This window comes from Pantherophis guttatus, chromosome 18 (genome assembly GCF_059756535.1).
Source record: "Pantherophis guttatus breed Tessera chromosome 18, ASM5975653v1, whole genome shotgun sequence".
Classification (NCBI taxonomy): Eukaryota; Metazoa; Chordata; class Lepidosauria; order Squamata; family Colubridae; genus Pantherophis; species Pantherophis guttatus.
This window is the reverse complement of record NC_142080.1, coordinates 14,893,325-14,918,618: the sequence shown is the minus strand read 5'-3', so window position 1 is coordinate 14,918,618 and position 25,294 is coordinate 14,893,325. Positions and strand designations below refer to the sequence as shown.

Genomic DNA, 25,294 nt, shown 5'->3' with positions numbered 1-25,294 from the left:
TGGAGTCTCTATGGCCTTTGGAGCCTGTTCCGTTTCTGCCCCAGGTCTGGTTGGAGGAGAAGATTAAACGATCTAATGCAATTAAAATGATTGACTAATTGGAAAGATGGGGAGACAGTGAAAAATACTTTGTTTTTACCAATATTCCCCATCAAGGCCGCTTTAAGATGGGTGGACTTCAACTCCCAGAACGCCCCAGCCATCTTAAAGTAGAGGAGGATGGGAAACGCTGCCTTACACAGATAGGTTAGTTGAGGAGCGCCCTGCCCCTTTAAGAGGAACTGACACGTGACAAACTTCTGGCAGAGGCGGCTTCTGCCCTTACCTGATCACGTGGCCGTAAGTCTCCCAGAATCGGCCAATCGGAGCGCGGGGATCAGCGAGCCCTCTTCGCGGCTGGCGCTGCTGCTGCTGCTGCTGGAGCCGCCCCGACGGGGCTGAAGGTGAGTGGCGCCTCTTTCCTGCTCCCCCCACCCCCAATTGCTGCCCCCTTGCTGGCTTTGCGCCAGGATTTCATTTCCCCATCGCATTTGGGAGGGATGTGATCCCCCCTCTCCAGCCTTTCTTTCTTTCTTTCTTTCTTTCTTTCTTTCTTTCTTTCTTTCTTTCTTTCTTTCTTTCTTTCTTTCTTTCTTTCTCTCTCTCTCTCTCTCTCTCTCTCTCTCTCTCTCTCTCTTTCTTTTTTCTCTGTTCCTCCTGTATTTTATGATTATGATCATGATTTATCACTTGGTGTTTGTATGTGCACTGAGAGCTTCTACACCAGAGACAAATTCCTTGTGTGTCCAATCACATCTGGCCAATAAAGAATATTCTATTCTATTCTTTCCTCCCTCCCTCCTTTCTCTCCTTTCTTTCTTTCTCCCCCCTCTCTGTCCTTGGGAGACAGCAGCTGAGAGGTGTAACGCAGGTAGTGCTGAATTTACAACCACTCATTTAGTGACTCTTTGAAGTGGCATGGAAAACAGTCACCGGTCCTTGTACTTAGGACCATTTCAGCATCCAAATTTGGGCAACTGGCCTGTATTGAGGATGGTCGCAGGGTCTCAGAATCGCTTGCTCGCCATTTGTGACTTTCCCGTCCAGCTTCCAATAAGCCAAGTCACTTGGGGAAGGCGAATTGGCTCAACAACCACTTGGTTCGCTTAACAACCTCAGTGAGTCACATAACGACCAGGGCAAAAAAAGATCATAAAATCAGATTTTATGACTCATTTAACAACTGCCTTCCTTAGCAAGGATCCCAGTTATGGTCGTCAGTTGAGGACTGCCTGCATTGTGGTTGGTTGCCGAGTCAGCCAGGTGTTCAGATTGGATTTGTCATTTTTATCCATCTATCGAGTCCCTCCCAAGGACTTGGGATGGGCAGACATTGTTGTGTTAAAAAATATCCTCATGGGATGGAAGCTTTCATTTTCAGTCTTTGTGCATTTGTGAGGGGTAAACACCATTTCCTCCAGTAGGCCTGCAGCTCCTGCTTGCTCAGCCAAGAGTCCAGAGTCCTGAGTCTTCTTTGTCACCAGATGTCTGGGAACAGGGGAGTTAAGAATGAGAATTCTGCTTCGTTTTGCATGAATGTGAAAATTACATTGTGGCACCCAGTCCATCTTTCCCACAGAGTGATTTTAACAAGGCTGGAAGGGACTTTGGAAGTCATCTAGTCCAACCCTCTGCTCAAGCAGGAGACCCTGTACCATTTCAGACAGTCTCTTCTTTAAAAAAAATCCTCCAGTGATGGACCACCCACAATTTCTGGAGACAAGCAGTTCCACTGGTTAATTGTTCTCCCTCTCAGGAAGTTTCTCCTTAGTTCCAGGTTGCTTCTCTCTTTGATTAGTTTCCACATGTTGCTTTTTGTCCTACCTTCAGGTGCTCTGGAGCAGGGGTCCCCAACCTTTTGGACCTCAAGGACCACTAAATTCATAATTTTAAATCCAACGGATCACTAATATGATCTGCCTGTTGACCGGCTGGGTGGGCGTGGCTAGGTGGTCATGTGACTGAGTGGGTGTGGCCAATTATATGTCACTCACGTCGAGGGACGCCTTGCCAGCCTCTACTCGCCCCTCCCCTCCCAGCCCCTCCTTGCCTGCCTGCCCGGGCTCCTTAGGGCCCCAACAGGAAGCAATTGTTGGAGCTAAGCAGCCACCACGAGAAAGAGTTGGCAAAACAGCTGCTCAGTTCAAATTGCATCTGACCAAGAAGGAGGCTCAGCAGAAGCACCTCACTGAGGACTAAGAGCATAGGCTTTCCAAGCAGAGGGAAACCTGTGGGAATGCAAGGCCAGGTACTGGTGACTGTAGGCTCAGTGGGCTGAGATGGTCAGCCAGTTCCAGGCCATGAGGCAGTCCCACTGGAACGAGGCCCTCCGGCTCTTCACCACCAGCAGCGCTTCCCTCCAGCCTTCGCCCAAAGCCCCACACCACGAAGCCGAAGCAGACCCCGAGTCGGAATTTCTGCTGCTTCCGACACGCACAAAAAGACCCCAAAGGAGGAGACTCCCTGCAATAATACAAGCGTTCATTGCACGTATCTGGCCCAGGGGCTATAGTTTGAGGACCCTTGATTTAGTGCAATATAAAAAATGCAAATAATTTTTCTGTGGACCACCAAAATTTTCTCGTGGACCACCAGTGGTCCACAGACCACCAGTTGGTGACTCCTGGTCTGCAGAATAGGTTGACCCCCACCCCCTTCTTTGGAAGAAGGCTATCATGCCCTCCCTAGTCCTTCTTTTCTCTAGACTGGCCATACCCAGTTACTGCAACCATTCTTCATATATTTCAGCCTCCAGCCCCCTAATCATCCTTAGTTGCTCTTCTCTGTGCTCTTTCTAGAATCTCAACATTTTTCTGCACTGTGGCGACCAAAACTGGACACAGCATTCCAACTGTGGTCTTACTAAAGCATTTTTTTAAAGCGGTGTCCAACTTCTGTTTTGTGTGACAGCTGTGGGGCTCCACTCCTTCCTCCCAGGACCGACATCATGTCTGAACGGGAAGAACGGCGCTTTGTGGAGATCCCGCGGGAATCAGTCCGGCTGATGGCTGAAAGTGCGGGCGTGGAGCTGACCGACGAGGTGGCCGCTCTGCTGGCAGAAGATGTCTGCTACCGTCTGCGAGAAGCAACCCAGGTGAGGGCCGCAGTTCTAGGATACAGTAATTGGGTTAGAAGGAACCTACAGTAATTGGGTTAGAAGGAACCTACCTGTTAGAAGGAACAGGTAGTCCTCGATTTATGACCGGCTGCTTAATAAGACATAATAAGAAAAACAGGTGGCTGCAAAATAAGACATGCCCCGAAAATAAGACCTAATGGGACTTTTGGTCCAAAAAATTATAAGACCCAGTCTTATTTTCGGGGAAGCACATTAGTATGATTTATGTTGATTGCTTATTTAGTATCCATGACTAAGTATTGTATCTAATGTTGAATGTGTTTTTACGATGACTATTGTTGTATGTACACTGAGAGCTTCTGCACTGGAGACAAATTCCTTGTGTGTCTAATCATACTTGGCCAATAAAGAATTCTATTCTATTCTATTCTGTTCTATTCCACATTTTCTATTCTATTCTATTCTGTTCTATTCCGCATATTCTATTCTATTCTATTCTATTCTATTCTTTCTATTCTATTCTATTCTTTCTATTCCGCATATTCTATTCTATTCTAGTCTTTCTATTCTATTCTAGTCTTTCTATTCTATTCTATTCTGTTCTATTCCACATTTTCTATTCTATTCTATTCTGTTCTATTCCGCATATTCTATTCTATTCTATTCTATTCTATTCTATTCTATTCTATTCTATTCTATTCTTTCTATTCTATTCTATTCCACATTTTCTATTTGTTCTATTCCACATTTTCTGTTCTATTCTATTCTATTCTATTCTATTCTTTCTATTCTATTCTATTCTGTTCTATTCCACATATTCTATTCTATTCTATTCTATTCTATTTTATTCTATTCTTTCTATTCTATTCTGTTCTATTCCACATTTTCTATTCTATTCTGTTCTATTCCGCATATTCTATTCTATTCTATTCTTTCTATTCTATTCTGTTCTATTCCGCATATTCTATTCTATTCTATTCTATTCTATTCTATTCTATTCTATTCTATTCTATTCTCTATTCTATTCTATTCTTTCTATTCTGTTCTATTCCACATTTTCTATTCTATTCTATTCTATTCTATTCTATTCTATTCTATTCTATTCTATTCTATTCTATTCTATTCTATTCCATTCCATTCCATTCCATTCCATTCCATTCCCTACCCCTACCCCTACCCCTACCCCTACCCCTACCCCTACCCCATATTATTCTATCATTAATGGTAAAAGTAAAGGTTCCCCTCACACATCTGTGCTAGTCGTTCCCGACTCTAGGGGGCGGTGCTCATCTCTGTTTTAAAGCCGAAGAGCTAGCGCTGTCCAAAGACGTCTCCGTGGTCATGTGGCCGGCAATGCCAAAGGCTCACGGAACGCTGTTCCCCTCCCACCAAAGGTGCTTCCTATTTTTCTACTTGCATTTTTTATGTGCTTTTCGAACTTTCAAACTGCTAGGTTGGCAGAAGCTGGGACAAGTCACGGGAACTCACCCCATTACGCAGCACTAGGGATTCGAACAGCTGAACTGCCGACCTTTTGATCGACAAGCTCAGCGTCTTAGCCACTGAGCCACCGCGTTCCTTATATTCTATCATTATTCTATTCTATTAAAATGATAGCTGCAGTGGCGCAGTGGTTAGAGTGCAGTACTGCAGGCTACTTTTGCTGACTGCCAGCGGTTTGCAGTTTGGCAGTTCGAATCTCACCAGGCTCAAGGTTGACTCAGCCTTCCCTCCTTCCATCCGAGGTTGGTAAAATGAGGACCCAGATTGTTGGGGGCAAGAGTCTGACTCTATAAACCGCTTACAGAGGGCTATAAAGCACTGAAGCAGTATATAAGTCTTAAGGGCTATTGCTATTAATGACTATTTGAATTTACAACAGAAACCTCTGAAAGTACTTATAGCCACCACTTGTCCCCCCACAGTCCTATGCCTGTCTACCTAGGGCTCAGCATCTGGCCTGCACTTCTGCTGTTTCTAGTGTCCTGCAGTTTGATTTTACTTTGGGTTTTTGACAAAATCAGCCGACCGTGAACAGTGGATTCCTTTTATGACCACAGTCTTTACTTTACGTGAGTTGTGTTACCACCATGACAACTTGTGACTGTAGTGGGCAGGCTCCACTATGGTTTTAAGTTAAGGAACACTTGTAATATTACTGCCTATAATATGGGTTTTTTTTATTTAGGTGTTGCATGCTATGAACACAAGTCCTCTGCTAACGCAAGCTGAGTGTTTTTTTTAAAATTTAAAATAAACCTTTATTAATATTTAAAATATTAAAATGCAAGTAAAAATACATCTATGACAAAAATACATCTGTAGTAATTTAACGTCATTCTGGCAGTACACAATTCTTAACTTTGTTCATATATTCCCAAATATTCCTACTTAATCAGATATATATAAACACAATTTATATCTTATTTTATTCTATACATTTCCTATTTTTAATTTCTATCCATGGATACCAGTTTTCCCAAGCTGAGTAATATTCCGAGTCTTCCTTATTATTTAATTCTATAGTAAGTTTGTCCATTTCTGCACATTCAAAACTTTTCCGGATTATTACACCATCTGTCCGGTGTAGTGGACATTTTCCAGGCTTGTGCGAGTACAATTCTCGCTGCTGTAGTAATATAAATGATCAAATATTTAATCTTTTTAGGGTATTTTCCTTTAATGATCCCCAGAAGAAACAAGCTGAGTGTGTTTTATGCTCTTACAGGTAGTCCTCAACTTACAACAGTTCACTTAGTGACCGTTCAAAGTTACAGGAGCAGTGAAAAAAGTGACTTATGACTGTTTTCACACTTAATGACCACTGTCACATGATCAAAATTCAGGCGCTTGGCCACTGACTCCTATTTACAACGTCTGTGGTGTCCGAGGGTCATGTGATCTCCCTTTGCGATTTTCTGATGAGCAATGTCGAGGGGGAAAGCCAGATTCACTTAACAACCGTGTTACTAAATTAACAACTGCAATGATTCACTGAACAATTGTGGCAAGGTCATAAAATGGGCCAAAATAATTTACTTAACAACTGTCTCGCTTATCAACAGAAATTTCGGTCACAATTGTGGTTGTACGTCAAGGACTACCTGCATTTATTTAGCTATTTCTTTCTTTCATTTCTTTGCCACCCATCTGGCTGCAAGGCCACGTCCTAGAATAGGACAGGAATATCATAGCTCGGAGCAGCAAGGACTTGTAAGGTCCTGCCTCTCCTCTCCACTCAAGAAAGTGGAACTCTTGAAACAACTGGCATTTCAGAAGGAAACTTTTATTGAAAGGAAAGTGATAGCAAGGCAAAGGAAACAGGATCTGAAGATTCCTGCGCAATTCCGTTAGGTTAAAACAGTTAGAAACTCCTCCCCTCAGTCTGATGTTGAATAAGCCAATCCGCAGGTGTGAAGATGTTTTGAGAAACGCAGCCAATAAGAAGTTGTTCCCAGGCGTCTCTTGCTGGAGACTCCGGAGCTGAGACAAAACAGATGCCCCTCCCCCACCCAGGCCGCTTCCCCAACAGAATGGCAGCATTCCGATGGGGATCTATGGGACCTGACAGCTGGCCCACCTGTTGATCGCTTTCTGATTGCTCATCGGCACATCTGGAAGGCAGGAGCCCTCACGAAGGGCAACTGTGCAGTGCTTAACCTGACGGGCTGCATGGTGGGAGGCTCTGTGTTTACATCCTACTCCTCCTTGCCTCGCTTTAGAACAGTTCCCAGTTCATGAAACACACCAAACGGCGGAAGCTGACGGTGGAAGACTTCAACCGGTCTCTCCGATGGAGCAACGTGGAAGTGAGTTGGGCTCCGGGGCCACGGGAGGGGATTTGTCCACACAGATGCCAAATTGCATTCTACCATAGTAAGGGACACATACACGGTTTCCCTGAAAATAAGCCCTCCCCGAAAATATTTAAACACACGCGTAGCCGGTCCCCGCCATTTCCTCTGGTTTCCTCCATGTGTCCCAAAATAATAGGACCTCCACAAAAATAAGGCCAAGCGCTTATTTCGGGGTTCAAAAAATATAAGACAGGGTCTTATTTTCAGGGAAACATGGTAGATTCTCAACTTGCAACAGTTCATTTAATGACCGTTAGAAAGGCAGTGGAAAAAATTGACCCTTTTTCACACCTATGACCGTTGCAGTCGCCCCGTGGTCACGTGATCCAAATTCAGATGCTTGGCAACTGATTTGTATTTATGACCCTTGCACTGTCCAGGGATCCTGTGATCCTCTTTTGTGACCTTCTGACAAGCAAAGTCGACGGGGAAGCCGGATTCGCTTAAGAACCGTGTGACTAAATTAACAACTGCAGTGATTCACTTAACAACTGTGGCAAGGAAGGTCGTAAAACAGGGCAGAGCTCACTTAACAACTGTCTCGGTTAGCAACAGAAATGTTGGGCTCGATTGTGGTCGTAAGTTGAAGTCTACCTGCCTAGGCAGTAAAATTCCAAACTACTTGTGGACTTCAACACCCAGAATTCCTCAGCCAGCCATGGGTGTTGAAATCCACAAGTCATAAAGTGAGCAACTTTGGAGACCCCTGACCTGGAGCAATGCTGAGCATGTGGCTGTGGCTGTTGCAGGTGGTGTGTGGCCATGGCTCTCCGGACCCTCTGCCCTTCCGGGCCATTAAGGAAGGAGAACTTTACTTCCAAGAAGACCGTGAGGTCAACCTGGTAGAGGTCGCGTTGGCCACCAACATACCAAAGGATTGTGTGGAGACAGCGGTGAGAGGTAGGCCAGGGGGAGAAAGAAGGTGTTGTGGCCTGTTGGCCACTGGCCCCATCAGCAGCCGAATCAGAGGAGGAGGAGGAGGAGGAGGAGGAGGCGTAGGAGTCAGGGTCAGCATCAGGGCAACCTGAGAGCTCCGAGGGGGAGGAGGAAATGGAGCTGGTAGAGAAAGAGAGAGACAGAGGCAGAGCCTGGGCCGTCCGTCAGCCCTCAGATGGAGAGTCAACAGTCCCCAGGTCTGGAAGTGGCTGATGAGGAAGAGGAGGAACAGCTGGGTCCAGTGCCTGACGCACAAATGCAAAGAAGGCAGAGGAGAGGAGAGCAGGGGAAATCTATGGGCCGGTCCTTGGGATGGAAGAGCCACCACTGCTAGCGAGGCGCCACCCTAGCTCTGGGGATAAAAGGCAGGGGGCGGAGATGAATAGATATGGCAGACAACGATTCATCTCCTGCCGGACACACTTGTTAGCCTGCGATGAGAGAGAAACTTTTTTCCGGGGCTGCTGGCGCTCCTAATAAAGCCGTTTTTTTGAGTTCACTTCAGAGGATTTGCGTGTTTGAGGAGCTGGGTCAGAACAGAAGGGGGATGGGAGGCCATCTGGTGATCTCCCGGTCACTTACTGACTATGGAACCGTCTTCCTGGGGTGAAACGGCCTTGCCTTCCCCTTTGTCTAGCTTAGATCGCAGCTCAAGGTGTGCTTCATTACGTGGGTGGCCCAGGAACAAAAGGTTAGTAAAATATGTCTGGGTTGTTGATAAAACCAGATTTCACCAACTTACAATCATTCATTTAGCGACTGTTCATGGTTGCCGTTTACATTTTTTACTAGTTTGTCAATATAAAATGCAAAAATTTTTTTTGAAAATATCAGGGAACTATTCAAAGCTACAACTGGAAAGGCATAAATGGTCCTCAGACTTACCATCGCAAGATCCCCTGGTCACATGATCCACACTTGGGCGCTCGGCAGTCAGCATTTTAATGAATTTCCAACCTTCCCAGCCAACTTCTGATAATCAGAATTGAGCTGGAAGGGACCTTGGAGGTCTTCTAGTCCAACCCCTGCTCAAGCAGGAGACCTTGTACTATTTCAGATAAGTGGCTGTCCAGTCTCTTCTTAAAAACCTCCAGTGATGAAGCCCCCACAACTTCTAGAGGCAAACTGTTCCACTGGTTATAGAATAGAGTAGAATAACAGAGTTGGAAGGGACCTTGTAGATCATCTAGTCCAACCCCCTGCTCAAGCAGGAAAACCTATACTATTTCAGACAAGGGGCTGTCCAGTCTGATAAGCAAAGTCAGCGGGGGAAGCTGGATTTGCTTAACGACCGTGTGATTCTCTTAATAACTGCAGGGATTTTTTTTTAATATGCAGGCTGGGGAACTCTGGGAGTTGAAGTCCACTGGTCTTAAAAGTTGCCAAGGTTGGACATCCCTGCTGTCAAAGGAAAGGGGTTTAATGGGCCAGGGGTCCCAATCCCCTGCTGGCCTCTGAACGCATCTCATCAAAGGTTCAAACGTCTCTGCCACCCACTCGGACGGTGTTTGCTAACTTCCCGTCTGTTTCTGGGCAGCGTCTCTGCTACTGGTTCTCTCTTCTCTCCTAGTTCACGTCTCTTACCTGGATGGGAAAGGTAACCTTGAGGCACAAGGCTCAGGTAAGGATTGTTAACACGGGTTTGGTTGTACTTCTTGAAATGGGCCAGCACAATCAGGGATGACAATATTTATTTTCCAGAGTCTGAGAGCAACAATTGCAAATTTTTTTTACGTCGTTCATCAGAGGTCATTTATTGGAGCATTTCTCCATCTAGCCAACTTTAGGATGTGTGGACTTCAACTCCCAGCATTGGGCTGACTGAGGAATTCTGGGAGTTCAAGTCCACCCATTTTGAAGCATACTGGCTGGGGGATTGTGGGAGTTGAAGTCCATACATCCTAAAGCTGCCTGGGTTGAAAAACATTGGTGAGTTGTGTGACCAGATATATAAAACTGGGATACTTCAGGTGTGCAGTGAATGCTTTATTGCACAAATGGAGAATCTCAGAATATTTCTCAGCAGCTTCCTCTGTGAAGAGATGGGGGATCATGGGAACTGTAATTCAACTGGTAGAGTCTATTGGTTTCCCACTCTACCCTATCACTTCCTTTTTGGGGTTCCAAGATCTCCTCTTCGTTTCTGTTTCCAGTGCCCAATGCCGTCTCCGTGCTGACAGACGACCTGTTGAAATATTACCAGCATGTGACTCGAGCCGTACTGGGCGATGACCCTCAGCTGATGAAGGTGAGTCAGGGGCTTCTGCTGATACGAGAGGACAGGAGTCGGAGGAAAACGAAGGGATTTGCAGATGGTGGGCCCATCTGCAACAACCCTCAAATTGGTCCCCGTGGCTGATCCCACCTCTACTGGGCGGCCATTTTGGGGACCCACCCGTGAAACATTCAGTTCTCAGAGAAATTTTCTGACAAAACAATCCACCCATGGAACAGAAGTTGCCTTCAGAAGTTGTGGGAGCTTCATCCCTGGAGGCTTTCAAGAAGAGACTGGACTGCCATCTCTCAGAAATGGTGTAGGGTCTCCTGCTTGGGTGGGGGGTTGGATCAATTCTGTTAATCTGTTACAAATGTTGACCAATGCCAACAAGTTGAACCCTTCTCTCTCCTTCCTGCCTAGGTTGCCCTCCAGGATTTACAGACCAATTCAAAGATTGCGGCTCTCCTGCCTTACTTTGTCTACATCGTGAGTGGGGTGAGTGAAGACTGCGTCATTCATTCATTCATTTATAAATTGCTCCTCCTTCTCCATTCATGAGGACCTGACCAAGATCATTTACCATTTTAGTTTAACTTTGCAGTATCGAAAATCAGAAATGTTTCCTTTTTTATACACATAACACGACTTTTTGGAAGTTGACTTTAGCCACCAATAGTGTTCTGTTTTATAGAAAATTATGGGATGCAACCCGATATTTCCGTAAGGATCAAGATGTCAACTGTCCATCTAGTGAACCCAAAATAAGGAATATTGAAAGAAGCAAAGCAGTTCAATCTTGACAGGAACGATGGGTGCTTAGGTGGCCTTAAAACAGAAAAGAGACTCTTTGTGGAGAAAGTCAACCGACCAATCTTTTACGCTCACTAGTGTGAGGTTCAACTATTCTGGAAGATAATTTATCTCCGATTCCAGATCATTTATACCCATATCCCTTGGAGGAAATAAATCAATAGCATGCAGCCTCCTTTGTGGTTACTCTTGTATTTAAATTGCTTTAAAGATTTAATTATATAGGGCTGGAAGGGTCTTGGAGATCTTCTAGTCCAGGGGTCAGCAACCTACGGCTCCGGAGCCGCATGTGGCTCTTTGGGCCCTCTGCTGTGGCTCCCTGTCAGGTGATCCCAATACTGGCTGGCCCCACCCCTCGCCCTCCCCTCCCAGTCACTCCTCGCCTGGCCTGAGAAGGTAAGGGTGACGGTGGGGGATGGAGAAGTGGCCAGAGCAGAGACAGGGAGATACAGAGAGAGAGGAAGAGAGAGAGGGAGAGAAGGGAGAGAGAGATGTGTCAAAAGGATTTTGTGGTTCCCGGTGTTTTTTAACAACTGGTTCTCTGCCCTAATGACCGGCTGGGTAGGCGTGGCTTGGGGAGGGTCATGTGACAGGTGGAAGTGAGTGACATTGAGTTGGCCACGCCCACCCAGGTTTTGTGGCTCCCAATGTTTTCTGTGGGAAACGGGTCCAAATGGCTCTTTGAGTATATAAGGTTGCAGACCCCTGTTCTAGTCCAACCCCCTGAAGCTCAAGCAAGAGACCCTTTCAGGCCAATGGCTGTCCAATCTCTTCTTAAAAAAACCTCCAGTGATGGAGCAGCCACAACTTCTGGAGGGAAGCCGTCCCACTGATTGTGGCTTCACGCAGTGCCTCTAGCCAGAAAGACAGCCAGCCCCATGATGGCCCCTGAAGCTCACCTGCCTGGAAGTGGGGGCCTCCCCACTGTTTTCAGATTGTTATCCTTGACACAACGGTAGGAGGCAGGACCACTTCGGGAAGGCTTCTGGAGTCTGCCTTGGGTGAGATGTTTGCTCTCTGGCTTCCTTTACAGGTCAAGTCGGTGAGCCACGACCTGGAGCAACTCAACCGCCTTCTGCACATGGCCAAGAGCCTCATCCAGAACCCCTACTTGTGCCTGGGGTCTTACGTCAAGAGCCTCATCGCCAGCGTCATGTACTGTGTCCTGGAACCTTTGGCAGCCTCCATCAACCCCCTGAACGACCACTGGACTCTGCGTGACTATGCGGCCCTGCTCTTGGGCCAGATCTTCTGGTAATGTCCCCGAGACCACTGGTCCAGCTGACTTGGAGCCCCATGCTTGCAATTGCTGGCCACAGACCACAGAGGGTCGGAGGCCTCAGTAGAAGGCCTGAAATCAAAATTGGAAGAAAATTCTCCGTAGCTCAGGGTTAAACTGTGGGGTCCTTGGTGCTCTCTGCTTGTTTTCATGTAGACATTTCATTATCCAACTAGGTTACACCGTCAGTGCTGGAAAGGAATAGGGTTTGCAAACAATATGCTTTAAATTTCTTTCAACACTATGCCCATTGTCCTGGAGTCCATCTGACTCATTGCTGTTTGTGGGGCCCTTGGTGCTCTCCCAGTTTGGTGGTTTTCTTGCAGACGTTTCATTACCATACTAGGTAACATCATCAGTGCTAGATAATGAGAGGAGGAGGAGAAGGACTGTGGAGTCCTTGGTGCTTTCTGAGCTTGTTTTCTTGCAGACATTTCATGACCCAAGTAGGAAACATCATCGGTGAATGAAATTTTGCAAACAAATATGAATTTATTTGTCCTCTCTCTGGGGAAGATTTCTTGGGCTATGCCAAAGCTGTGGGCAACCACAGGTTGCTGTAAAGATTAAGGCTGGGGCCATAATTTCAAGGTGATTCAGTATCTCACAGTTTATGACGGCCCAAGCTGGGGAATTCAGCCAGTGGCGAATGTTGTAACCTGGTGGATGTAAAATTCTGCCAGGGGAGATTTTAGCAAGTTATACCAATGTCAGGTTTCCAAGTGATGAAACCCATTCAAAAAGAAATAAGCAAAGTCCATCTTCCAAAACAAATTTCTTTTATTTAGATAAAATGATTTTTTTTTATTTGGGTAGTCATCAAATTGGCAAAGTCTGTTGTAATTCTGGATCTGACACAAACGGGAATTACACCACATAATATTGCAAGTTAGAAACTTCCCACAAAAGTCACGTTCTCCAATAAACACTGAATCCACATTTCCTGGTGTCTTCAAACTCCACCCTCCATTCTCACCAGGAGCAGCCTCTGTTCCCACGGGAAAGAAAGTCACCTGGTCAAAACAATCCTCACTATCTCTTCCCCCCACCTTAAGAATGTAGCGAGCGCGAAAAACCCCCTTACATAGGAAAGAGAAAGGAAAGGTATAAATGGGTATTTATTTATTTATTTATTATTTAAATTTGTATACCACCCTTCTCCCGAAGGACTCAGGGCAGTGAACAGCCAAAATTAAAATACATACAATATAAAATTTAAAATAATTTAAAAGCAGAATTAAATCGAATTGGCTTCCCCAAAATTAAAACCCATTACCCTTAAAATAACCCATTAAAATTTTAAGCCAGCCCAGCTTTTTTTTTTTTTTTTTTTAATTTGATTTATATGCCGCCCTTCTCCGGAGACTCAGGGCAGCTTACAGTGCGTTAAGCAATAGCCTTCATTCTTTTGTATGTTTTATACAAAGTCAGCTTATTGCCCCCACAAACTGGGTCCTCATTTCACCTACCTTAGAAAGGATGGAAGGCTGAGTCAACCTTGAGCCTTGGAGAGATTCGAACCAGCAGAAATTGCAGGCAGCTGGTCTTAATAACAGGGTGCACTAAACCCCTGTACTATCAAGGCTCCTATTTCAGCTTGCTGAAATAGGAAGGTCTTCAAAGCTCGACGGAAGGTATGGAGGTGTGGGATTAGTCGTATTCCTGGAGGTAGCTCGTTCCAGAGGGCGGGTGCCCCAACAGAGAAGGGTCTCCCCCTGGGGGTCGTCAGTCGACATTGCTTGACCGACAGCACCCTGAGGAGGCCCTCTCTGTGGGACCGAGTTGGCCGGTGGGAGGTTATCGGTGGCAGAAGGTGGTCTCATAAATAACAGGGCCCTAAGCCATGGAGCGCTTTAAAGGTGAGAACCAATACCTTGAAGCGCACCGGAAGACCACTGGAAGCCAGTGCAGCTAGCGCAGGAGAGGTGTCACATGGGAGCACCATGTCGCCCCCATAATTACCCGCGCGGCCGCATTCTGGACCAGCTGGAACTTCCGAGTGCTCCTCAAGGGGAGCCCCATGTAGAGAGCATTGCAGTAGTCCAGGCGAGAGGTAACAAGGGCATGAGTGACCGTGCATAGGGAGTCCCCATCCAGAAAGGGACGTAACTGGCGTATCAGGCGAACCTGATAGAATAGTAGATAGAATAGTATAATAAGAGAGCTAAATAAAATATGTCAAATTCAAGCTCGATAACCGTGTTTCCCTGAAAATAAGACTGAGTCTTATTTTCTTTTGGGCCCCAAAATAAACACTAGGGTTTATTTTTTGGGGGGGTGTCTTATTTTTTTCCATGTACGGGAGGCCCACTCCTGCTTACTCGTGGCAGGCCAGGAGCCGCGTGGCACCCCAGTGCCACCACGAGGCAGGGGAGTGGAGCTGCCCCATGCACCCCACACTGCTTACCTCAAGGCCCCCGCAGCCAGGCCACCCATGCTCTAACACTTCCCTCACCTCGAGGCAGCAGCCCCATCCAGCAGGACCCCACGTGGCCACCAGCCCACTTCTTCTGATGGCTCACAGCCACAACGGAACGATGCCAGGGCCACAAGGCAAGGAAGGGAGAGTGGATCTGCCCCATGCGCCCTGCACCGGCTTACCTCAGGGTCTCCTCATCCAGGCCATCCTTGCCCTGACACCTGCCTTGCCTAGCAGGTGTGGCACCAACACACCACTCAACCGCCTGCTCCGTGGTGGCCACGAACAAGCCAGAAGGAGTGGGCCAGCGGCCATGTGGGCTAATGCTGCACACGACTGCTAGTGGATAGATAGTGGCATGGATGGCCTGGCTGTGGGGGCCCTGAGGTAAGCTGGTGCAGTGTGTGTGGGGCAGCTCCCCCCGCACCTTGCCTTCTGGCCATGGTACCGCAAGCATCCAGATGGAATGGGCAGCCACCTGGCTGTGCAAACTCTTAAGTAGGGCTTATTTGGGGGATAGGTCTTTTTTTTCAGGAAAACAGGGTAGTTTAAGGCGGTGATACTTAACAAATACATAGTGAAAGCAGTACTAGCACTGATTATGTTACCTAGTTTGGTAATGAAATGTCTTCAAGAAAACAACCAAGCTCAGAGAGCACCAAGGGCCCTCCCAGCAGGCTGGGGAATTCTGGGATTTAAAGTCCAAACATCTTAAAGTGGCCAAGGTTGAGAAAACACTGCTGAGAAGGCTGGGAAGCTGAGGAGGCTTCTTGGCGAGCCTGGCTGGGGAATTCTGGGAGTTGAAGTCCACGCTTCTTCAAGCCGCCACGGTTGAGAAATCCTGGTTTGAGGCTGTGTGTCAACTCACCAATGGGAGGCAGCCAGGATTAAGCCAAGGTTATTTAGATTGTGCATAACAGATTAACAGAGTTGGAAGGGACCTGGTAGGTCATCTAGTCCAACTCCCTGCCCAAGCTGGAAGCCCTACACCATTTCTGACAGATGGAAGTCCAGTCTCTTCTTGAAAGCCTCCAAGGATGAAGCTCCCACAACTTCCGAAGGCAGCTTCCGTTCCATCGCTTGATTGACTGTCAGGAAATTCCTCCTTATTTCCAGGTTGAATCTCTCCTTGTTCAGTTTCCATCATTATTCCTTGTCTGGCCTTCGGGTATTTTGGAAAATAGCTTGACCCCCTTCCTCCTCTCTGTGGCACCTCATCAAGTATTGGAGCACTGCTATCATGTCACCCCTGGTCCTTCTCTTCACTAGACTAGCCAGGCCCAGTTCCTGCAATCGTTCATCGTATGTTTTAGCCTCCAGTCCCCTCATCATCCTGGTTGCTCTTCTCTGCACTCTTTCTAGAGTCTCACCATCTTTTTTATCGTGTGGTGACCAAATTGGATGCAGGATTCTAGGTGTGGTCTTACTAGGGCTTTTCCTGCCCTTGACATCATTCATCTTCAAGTGAAGAATAGAATAGAATAGAATAGAATAGAATAGAATAGAATAGAATAGAATAGAATAGAATAGAATTTTTATTGGCCAAGTGTGATTGGACACACAAGGAATTTGTCTTTGGTGCATACACTCTCGGTGTACATAAAATAAAAGATATGTTCATCAAGAATAAGGTACAACACTTAATGATAGTCATTAAGGGAACAAATAAGCAATCAGGAAACAATATCAATATAAATCATAAGGGTACTAGCAACGGTTATAGTCATACAGTCATAAGTGGGAGGAGATGGGTGATAGGAACGATGAGAAGATTAATAGTAGTGCAGACTTCGTAAATAGTTCTACAGTGTTGAGGGAATTATTGTTTAGCAGAGTAATCGTTCGGGAAAAAACTGTCCTTGTGTCTAGTCATTCTGGTGTGCAGTGCTCTATAGTGTCGTTTTGAGGGCAGGAGTTGAAACCGTTTATGTCCAGGATGTGAGGGGTCTGTAAAGTTTGCAAAACACCACTTTGAATGATGTGTCCTCACTTTTAAAGAATGTGGCAATTATTCTCTAGTGCTCTTGAATGATCTACGCAGGTCATTCAGTTTGCCGCTGCACACGGCTGGCTCCTATTTAAGTGGTTGTCCACTAAGACTCCAAGATCCCTCTCACAGTTCCTGCTATTAAGCCTGGCTAATTAAGATTGGATTTTCTTCCCACTTTCTCAGGACTCACGGGGATCTGGTGAGCAGCTTGTACCATCAGATCCTGCTCACCCTCCAGAAGGTGTTGGCTGACCCTGTCCGACCCCTCTGCTCACACTATGGGGCCGTGGTGGGGCTCCATGCCTTGGGATGGGAGGTAAGTTGTTGCTTGCCTCATTGGTGGTTTTGGGGTGCCTCCCTGGTGGGTGCTGATCTCTTATGGGCCTCTTCCCCCTTCAGGCGGTGCAACGGGTCCTGTACCCCCATCTCTCGACCTATTGGTCCAACCTGCAGGTGGTGCTGGATGATTATTCGGTGTCCAACGCTCAGGTCAAGGCTGATGGACACAAGGTCTACGGGGCCATTCTGGTGAGTCTCATGGTGGCAACTGCAGCCAGAGTGTTTTGTAAGAACTGCAACATTTGCTGGTAGTCCCCGACTTAAGACCATTTGGTTAGTGACCATTACAAGTTCCGATGGCCCTCTCCCAGCCAGAGGATTATTCTAAGCAGACAAGAACTGCAGTCCTCGATTTACAACTACAATTGCCATGGCTCAGGGATTCAATTAATAAGGGAGACACACCTGATTTTACAATCGTTTTTTGCTGTGGTCATTAAATGCATCCAACTTTCCCCATTGATTTTGCTTATCGGGAGCTGGCTGGGAAGGTCACGAATGGTAGTTACGTAATCTCAGGATGCTGCTCCCGTCATAAATACGAACCAGCTTCCAAGCGCCTGAATTTTGACCCTGTGACCCTAGGGATGCTGCAACGGTCATAAGTGTGAAAAATGGTCATATTGTTTTGAGCCGCAGTGGTCAGAGTGCAGTACTGCAGGCTACTTCTGCTGACTGCCAGCTGCCTGCAATTTGGCAGTTCGAATCTCACCAGGCTCCAGGTTGACTCAGCCTTCCGTCCTTCCCTCTGAGGTTGGTAAAATGAGGACCCAGATTGTTGGGGTCAAGAGGCTGACTCTGTAAACCACTTAGAGAGGACTGGAAAGCACTGTGAAGCGGTATATAAGTCTAAGTGCTATCGCTATTGTCACTTTTTCTATGCTGTTGTAACATTGAACTGTCACTAGTTGTAAGTCAAGAAATACCTGTAAATGTGAGAGGATCTCACAAGTCACTGTTTTCAGCAACACTGTAATCTCCAATGGTCCTTAAATAAAGCATCATATGTTGGGGACTAGTTTTTTGCTTGATCTAGTCAAGGGAGGGAAGGAGGGATCATTGTAAAAAAGGGATCATTGTGTTGTGGCTTGTCACCCTCTGGCCCCTCCAGCAGCCGAATCAGAGGAGGAGAAGGAGGAGGCGTGGGAGTCAGGGTCAGCATCAGGGCAACCTGGGAGCTCCGAGGGGGAGGAGGGAATGGAGCTGGCAGAGAGAGAGAGAGAAAGAGAGAGAGGCGGAGCCTGAGCCGTCCGTCAGCCCTCAGATGGAGAGTCAACAGTCCCCAGGTCTGGAGGTGGCTGATGAGGAAGAGGAGGAACAGCTGGGTCCAGTGCCTGACATGCAGATGCACAGAAGGCAGAGGAGAGGAGAGCAGTGGAAATCTATGGGCCGATCCTTGGGACGGAAGAGCCACCGCTGCTAGCAAAGCCCCGCCCTAGCTGTGGGGATAAAAGGCAGGGGGTGGAGAGGAATAGACGGGGCAGACAACGATTCCTCTCCCGGCCGAACATACTTGTTAGCCCGTGGTGAGAGAGAAACTTTTTGCCAGGGCTGCTGGTGCTCCTAATAAAGGAATCTTTGAGTTCACTGCAGAGGGTTGGTTGTGTTGGAGGAGCTGGGTCAGAACACATTGGCTGCATCTGATTTTGTTCATATAAACGATGCGGTGCTTCAATGATTAGACGCCCTAAACGTTGGTATCTGAATTATTTCATTGTTGTTGTTGTTTTTAATCTAAGGGTTTAGTTTTATTATTAAATACCTGGCTAACCCGGCTGTCAGAAATATTGAACCGATATGGCGTAGGGTTCCCGTTGTGTGACACACTGAACCAAGTTAAGTAACGGATTAAAGATATACATGGGCAAATAGACATGGCAACCCTTTCAACTAATCATTCCCTTAAACTGCTGACAGCAGTTAAAACAACTTTCACTCTGGAAAAGTATTTACATTTAGAAATGCCATCAGTGGAGAGACAGTTATTTGTTAAGTTTAGATTCGAACTTCTAGATACCAACGTTAGATTCGGCCGTTATCGGAAAATCCCGTATGACAAAAGAATATGCATATGTGGGGTAAACGTCGTGGAGGACACGGCACATATAATATTCGAATGTAGTCTCTATCAAGAAGTAAGAAAACAATATCTGTCCCCAATTATAAATAAATTTCCCCACTGGAATATAAACCAAAAATTAGCATTTCTGTTGAGGGCTGACTCTCCTCCCCTGGTAAGAGCGATCACTCGATACCTTAAAAGAATGACGGCAATACGAGCCAGTTATATCAAAAAAAAATTTATCGATTGTAAGGAAGATGAGCTGAGTTAGAGAGGAGCTATCCTATTTGGGTTATCTAGTCTTGACAACTTAGCTATTGAAATTTGATATTGTAAAATTTTAATGTCATCTATCATATATTTTTAGATTGCTATTTTTGTAACTGTTTTATCTTTTTCCCTTTTTCTTTTCTGTTTTGTTTGAAAAGGCCTTCGGGCTATTCAATAAACTATAATAATAATAATTATTATTATTAAATATATATTATATTATATTATATTATATTATATTATATTATATTATATTATATTATATTATATTATATTATATTATATTATATTATATTAATATATTAAATATTAGTTATTAAATATATTAAAAATTAATTTTTTAATCTAATATTAATCTAAATTAATACATATCGCACATCCATACAGGACAAGGGTGGGGAATTACAGCCCATTTACGACCCGTAGACTTCAACTCCCAGAATTCCTGGGGCAGCCATTCAAAGGGCCATGCCGGCTCAGGAATTCTGGGAGTTGAAGTCTACAGGTCGAAAAGTATGACATGCCACCCATGATGTATGAAATGCCACATGCTAAACAAATCAGGGGCTGCCTTGAATTCTTTTCAGCAGAACGGTGCATAAACTGGATGCCTTGAGAACGAACTAGTGCCTGGAGTTGGGGGGCAATTATGGTGTTTAAATTATGCCAATCCTGGGTCTCCCCACAGGTGGCCGTCGAGCGGCTTCTCAAGATGAAGGCCCAGGCCCTCTCGGTCCCCGTCCAGGCTGACGGTGCAGGTCCCGAGGGGCGCCCGCGGGACGGTGTGCCTTGGCTCAGCCCCCTCCAGGATGCTCAGGTGGAGTTCGGCTTCGGCATTGCCAGCCACCTGCTGCAGCTGGGCAGCGGGGGGCCGCAGGTTGGGGTGGGCATCCCTGCCAGCCCCCCGGCTGTCTCGCTCAATGAGATTTACCAGGAGCTCTACTACTTCTTCGGGGATAGCCTGGCCACCCGTTTCGGCACCGGCTCGGGGCTGTGCCCAGCGGGGCCAATGCCCGCCAGCCCTCCCAAGACCAATGACACCAAGAAGGAGCAGCCAGCCTTCGGCACCGGGGACGCCGTGCGCAAGATGCCCCAGCTGACCGCCAGCGCCACTGTCAGTCCTCGGGAAGAGGAGAGCCCCCGCGTGGACTTTTCAGCCAGCCGGCCTGCCTTGCATCACTCAACCAGTCTGGCCCGTTCCCGCAGTGCCCTGCGCCAGCAGGGTCACCGGCCCGTCGCCCGGGATGTCTTCCAGAAGTGCCGGTTTTCCCTGCAGGGGGCGCCCCACTTCAGTTTTGTTATCGCGGGGCGCCAAGTGGAGCGCCGGTGCCAGGGGCGCCTCTTCCAGACCTGTTTCTTACAACACCATGGCCCCACCCACGTCTCGCGCTACGCCCAGAAGCTGCCCATGATTGGACGGACCAGCAAGCCCGCGAAAAAGTGGGGCCACTCGGACTATTCCCTCTACTTACCTCTCTGAGCAATGGGTTTTTTCCAAGCAGGAACATCTGTTTGGGAGCTCCTGGTGCCCCACACCCAGAAACCCACCACCAATACCCTGGGGCCACTTCCATCCAGGACTTGTCCCCAATCCGTTGGAAGGGCCCCCGAGAGATTGCAGCATGGAAATCTGAGGCTACCCCCTTGGAATAACCAAGCCCCTTTAAAAATTCAGAGGGAGTGAATTCCCCAGCCATGTGCTTATTTGTCCTTCTCTCAATTTTGTAATAAAATGGAATGATAAGATTGGTACTTAACCAATAAAACTCTCATATGTTGACCAGAAGCCCAACCTGCCAAAAAAAAAAAAAAAGGGTGGGGGTGGAGGGAGGCAGGATTTTTGCTGGAGGTTTGGGTCATTGTTTGAATTTTTGTGGGGCAGAAGGAGAAAAAGCAAAAGAATTGGCTTTTAGTGTTTTATTTTTTAAGGGACAGGAAATATGTGTGATTTGCTAATGGAAACCTTTTTAGCTAAGCTAAATTGACTTGAAAAACTTTGGAAAGAGATCCAGTTGAAATAAGGGGGGGCCCATTCTCTGCTGATTTCCCCCCAAAAGACGGGCCTGGTGGCTCAGCAGACTGATAACATTGTGATTAACACCAGCTGTCTGCAATTACAGTAAGTTCGAATCTCGCCAAGGCTCGAGGTTGACTCAGCCTTCCATCCTTTCTAAGTTAGGTAAATTGAGGACCCAGTTTGTGGGGGCAATAAGCTGATTTTGTATAAATATACAAAAAGTATGAAGGCTATTGCTTAACGCATTGTAAGCCACCCTGAGTCTCCGGAGAAGGGCGGCATATAAATCATTTTTTTTTTAAAGAAAAAAACTAGATTCAAAACCACAGCAGTTTTGCTTTTGCCTTCCTGCTGAAAGATAAAAAAATATTTCCTGAATTTATTCTTGGAATTCAGTTCCCAACATTGGAGTGTAAGGTCCCAAAATATACTTGAGTCCCCAGAATGCCAAAGAGAGAGACTCAAGACGAGGCTTGCAAAAAATCAGTTTTTATTTATGGCCAAAAACAAAATACTGGGTGGAACTATATCCAGAACATACAGATACAATGCATGCGAGGAGATAGCCACACCTTGGGGAAGGTATGGCGTCCTTTTATACCCTCAGAGACGTCAGCTTAGTACCCAACTCTGGCCTCCCAATCCAGGCCCGTGCATTCCTTGTTGCCCTGCAAGGGGGAATAGAAACTTCCCAATTAGTCATCTTGAGCATTTCTTTGTTTACTCAATTGGCCACTTTGGCCCCCTGGCCCTGGAAAGTAGGAGTCTATCCAGATCAAACATAAATTAGGGCTGAGGTGTAAATTATCCCTTTGTTGATGGCTAGTTTCAACTGAGATACGTACCATGCTTTTAGATGGCACAAGAAAAAACAGGGAGAAGATCGATATGGGTTCAGGTCAAATGGCAAGGGTTTGACAAATACCAGATACATTACAGAGGCCTAATAACAGAATATGTTTGTTACAGGAGATACAAATATAAAGGCATATATGTATTACAGGAACCTAATGGTTACAGAATCTAGTATACCAGTATATCATATTCTAGTATTATTTATTATATCCTTATTATTGTTTCCCTTCATTCCACACTTTTTATTTAAATAATGGAATGCTTTCCATCGCGGGAATCATGTGACTATTCTTTGGATTAAAGGAATGAGACAAGGGAGAAGAAGGAGACCTCCAAGAGTTAACAATCATCAATTTTGCAAACAAAATTTGTGAGATTAATTTTTCCACACACATCTACTTTTGCTAACAAATAGTGTACAGGAAGTCTATTCTGGGATATTGCTGTTTTCAACAGAGTGCTGTTTAACTAAGAAATTTAGAGCACTAACAGTTGTATTAGGTATCATTGCAATCATTGGCTGTAACCTTACAATTCTATTCAGCATATAAAGGGAGTTCTATACCATCTTCTGCCCAGGTGGCTGGTCCGTATACCTGAACTATTATTTCTGGAGGCCACTCATCTTTCTGTGGCCTACATCTACATAAATAGGTACACCCAGTCTTTCACCTTGTGGTATGGGCAGTAGAAAAAGGAAGAAAAATAGATTTCACAGTTCCTAGTACACATGCTTCATACCATCGGCTAGGCAACTGCACATAGGCAAATTTTCCATTTATCCAATATAAGCCACTTATATTATCCATAACCCACTCAGTCTAGGTATATTTTCAAATGGGTTACTAGGTTGTGTCAGGTTAATTCAGACTGAAAAGTAACAATAAGCAAAGAAAACACCCTTACGTGTAATATAATTTTTCACACTGATCATTGCATTATATTCTCATATTAGTCCTATGCATAAGAAAATTAGTCCCAAATATTGAACCATTGCATTAAATCAATCCATTCTATCTCTTCAGGGATCATGATATCACTATCTCCTAGGACTACTGTATTCAAGTCAGGCTGATCTGATTCAATGCCTCAATTCTCCAGTGTAGGATAGATATATACATAGGAATAGAGTTTCTATGGGGAGCCATCCCTTGCACATTTACACAAGCACAGTGTCCCATTATTCCCCACAGGTGTGTATAAGTTCACCATTACAACAAGAATAACAATAACATTCAGTGATACAGTTACAATCACGGGACCAACACAATCTGGAGAGTGTGAAGTTGCACAGCTGCTGTTGGGATCTTCAGATGGAATAAGAGAGGCCACCACTCAGGCTGGAAAGTCCAAAAAGTTGCTACTCCTGCAACAAGAAAAATCAAACAAAACCCATTCATACCACAATGACCACACCAGTTTTTGGAAAAGTTTATTCTCAGCAGGTCTTCTTCAGGAATCACTTGCCACTCTTTAAGTTCTCCCACTGGTCCTTTTACACGGGTGTAGTGGTCCACCCTTTGTCTTTAGGTTGGACTGCTGTTTCAGTAGTCAGCAGGACTTGGTAGGACTTGTCCCAGGCTTGGCTAAGTTTGTCCTCACATCAGGTTTTATCAGGACCCAATCACCAGGCTGGAACTTATGAACAGCAAAATCGAGAGGTAGGGTTTGAGCTAGGAGTCCTTTGATTCTGAGGTAAGATAAAGAAGAATAGAGGCCATGTATACAGTTCTTTACAAACATGTCTTTAGTTTCATATTCTGGAATTTCCCCCCATTCTGTCCAAACGTGGTAATCCAAACATCATTTGGCAAGGCAAGGGTAAAGATTTGGTTCACAGCAGAGATGGTTTTTGCATTCTGAGCCAAAAACAGTGAAACTGCAAAGGCAGGTATCAGATATCACCCTTTATCCCGCCTTTCTCAGGCTGGTTCAGCAGAGAACCAGCCCGCAGCCCCCCTTTTTCCTGCTTCTCTCCTCCAAGGGAGATGGGGGAAAGGAAATACAGGGAGAAAAAATGTTTAAACTACATAGAATGTCAGGGTAAATGTCTAACTTCACCATAATCACAGGCCCACAGCCATGCAAGTGTTAACTGATCACACATCCCATCATCCCCTTAACCACACCTTACCTTTAGGGTCCTCCCCCTGGGTATAAGATCTCTCCCCACGTGGAGATCCAGGAACGTACCTGTAAATGAAAAGATCTGATGTCAGTAAGTGCTATGCGTGATAGGCCTGGAACAAGCCAGGCTAGAAATAAAAGATACCTGAAACTTATAATTACTTGTCTTTTGAGTTATTGGGCTAGATCCATTCTATATCAGTATGGTAGCAGAGGATGGTTGCCCATAACTCAGATTAATGGCAGAATCAGTGATTCATCCTGAAGCTGAAAACAGAAGAATCACGAGATCCCATTCCAAACAGATGGCTGCAAGCAATTGAAAAGGCCACAACAATGATGGAGACAACTGAGGATGAGCAGGACTGCAATCCGGACCCACTCATCAGAAGCGAAAGGCCATGAGCAAAAGCAAGCAACTGTGAAAGAGAGGAGCCACCAGAAAGAGACGAATTCAGGGCAACCATACTGAAGGTGATGGAAATGGAGCAGCAAAATGGAGCTCATCACGAAACTCCAAGGCCTCCTAGACAGCCATGGAGCAGCGATGATCAGCCAGTAACGAAACCATGAAGACGCCAGTCCGGTAAGGGAGAGGGATTCCCAAGCTGAAGCACCGGACATGGACTATTTCAATTCTGCGCCATGCTCCCGGTGGCCATCTTGGGATGGCCAGCAGCCAATGGGAAGCCGAGATTTAAACCTAACGGCGCGAAACAACGAGGACCCCAAAACAAATGGGGAACAACCTGAAGACAACCTAGAAGAAAGAACCCAAGCCCACAGGAGCTCACCCAGTGAGCTCGAAGTAGAAAAGGCAATAGAGACTTTAGCGGCAGCATTTGACTCCGCATTCAAGCCTCCCGCGCCAAACACAAACTACACCGACACGCAAAACAATGGGCTGGCCACCAGAGTCGAAGCATCGACCCAGCCAAGCCTCAGAGAACCGACACGCTCCGGAAACGAGCACCAAAACCCGACCACCTACAGGATT

General features: G+C 46.0%; 1 protein-coding gene and 1 long non-coding RNA gene across 4 annotated transcripts in view; one reads left to right on the top strand and one right to left on the bottom strand.

The window, feature by feature from the left end:
- Positions 1 to 132: 132 nt before the first annotated feature.
- TAF6L (TATA-box binding protein associated factor 6 like) lies at positions 133 to 21,078 on the top strand. The gene is made up of 11 exons (XM_034426325.3): positions 133 to 443; positions 2,950 to 3,133; positions 6,841 to 6,927; positions 7,725 to 7,875; positions 9,482 to 9,532; positions 10,065 to 10,159; positions 10,550 to 10,624; positions 11,973 to 12,193; positions 16,811 to 16,943; positions 17,027 to 17,155; positions 19,987 to 21,078. The coding sequence occupies exons 2-11, from the start codon at positions 2,987 to 2,989 to the stop codon at positions 20,776 to 20,778; spliced, it is 1,881 nt and encodes a 626-aa protein (XP_034282216.1). The 5' UTR covers positions 133 to 443; positions 2,950 to 2,986; the 3' UTR covers positions 20,779 to 21,078.
- Positions 21,079 to 21,788: 710 nt separating this feature from the next.
- Positions 21,789 to 25,294, bottom strand: part of LOC132710097 (uncharacterized) — a 19,093-nt gene continuing 15,587 nt past the window's right edge. For all 3 annotated transcript variants that reach the window (XR_015730430.1, XR_015730431.1, XR_015730432.1), the window contains exons 4-5: positions 24,305 to 24,363; positions 21,789 to 23,860 (exon numbers count right to left, since the gene is read on the bottom strand). This is a non-coding gene — a long non-coding RNA (uncharacterized LOC132710097). The remainder of the gene's footprint in view (positions 23,861 to 24,304; positions 24,364 to 25,294) is intronic.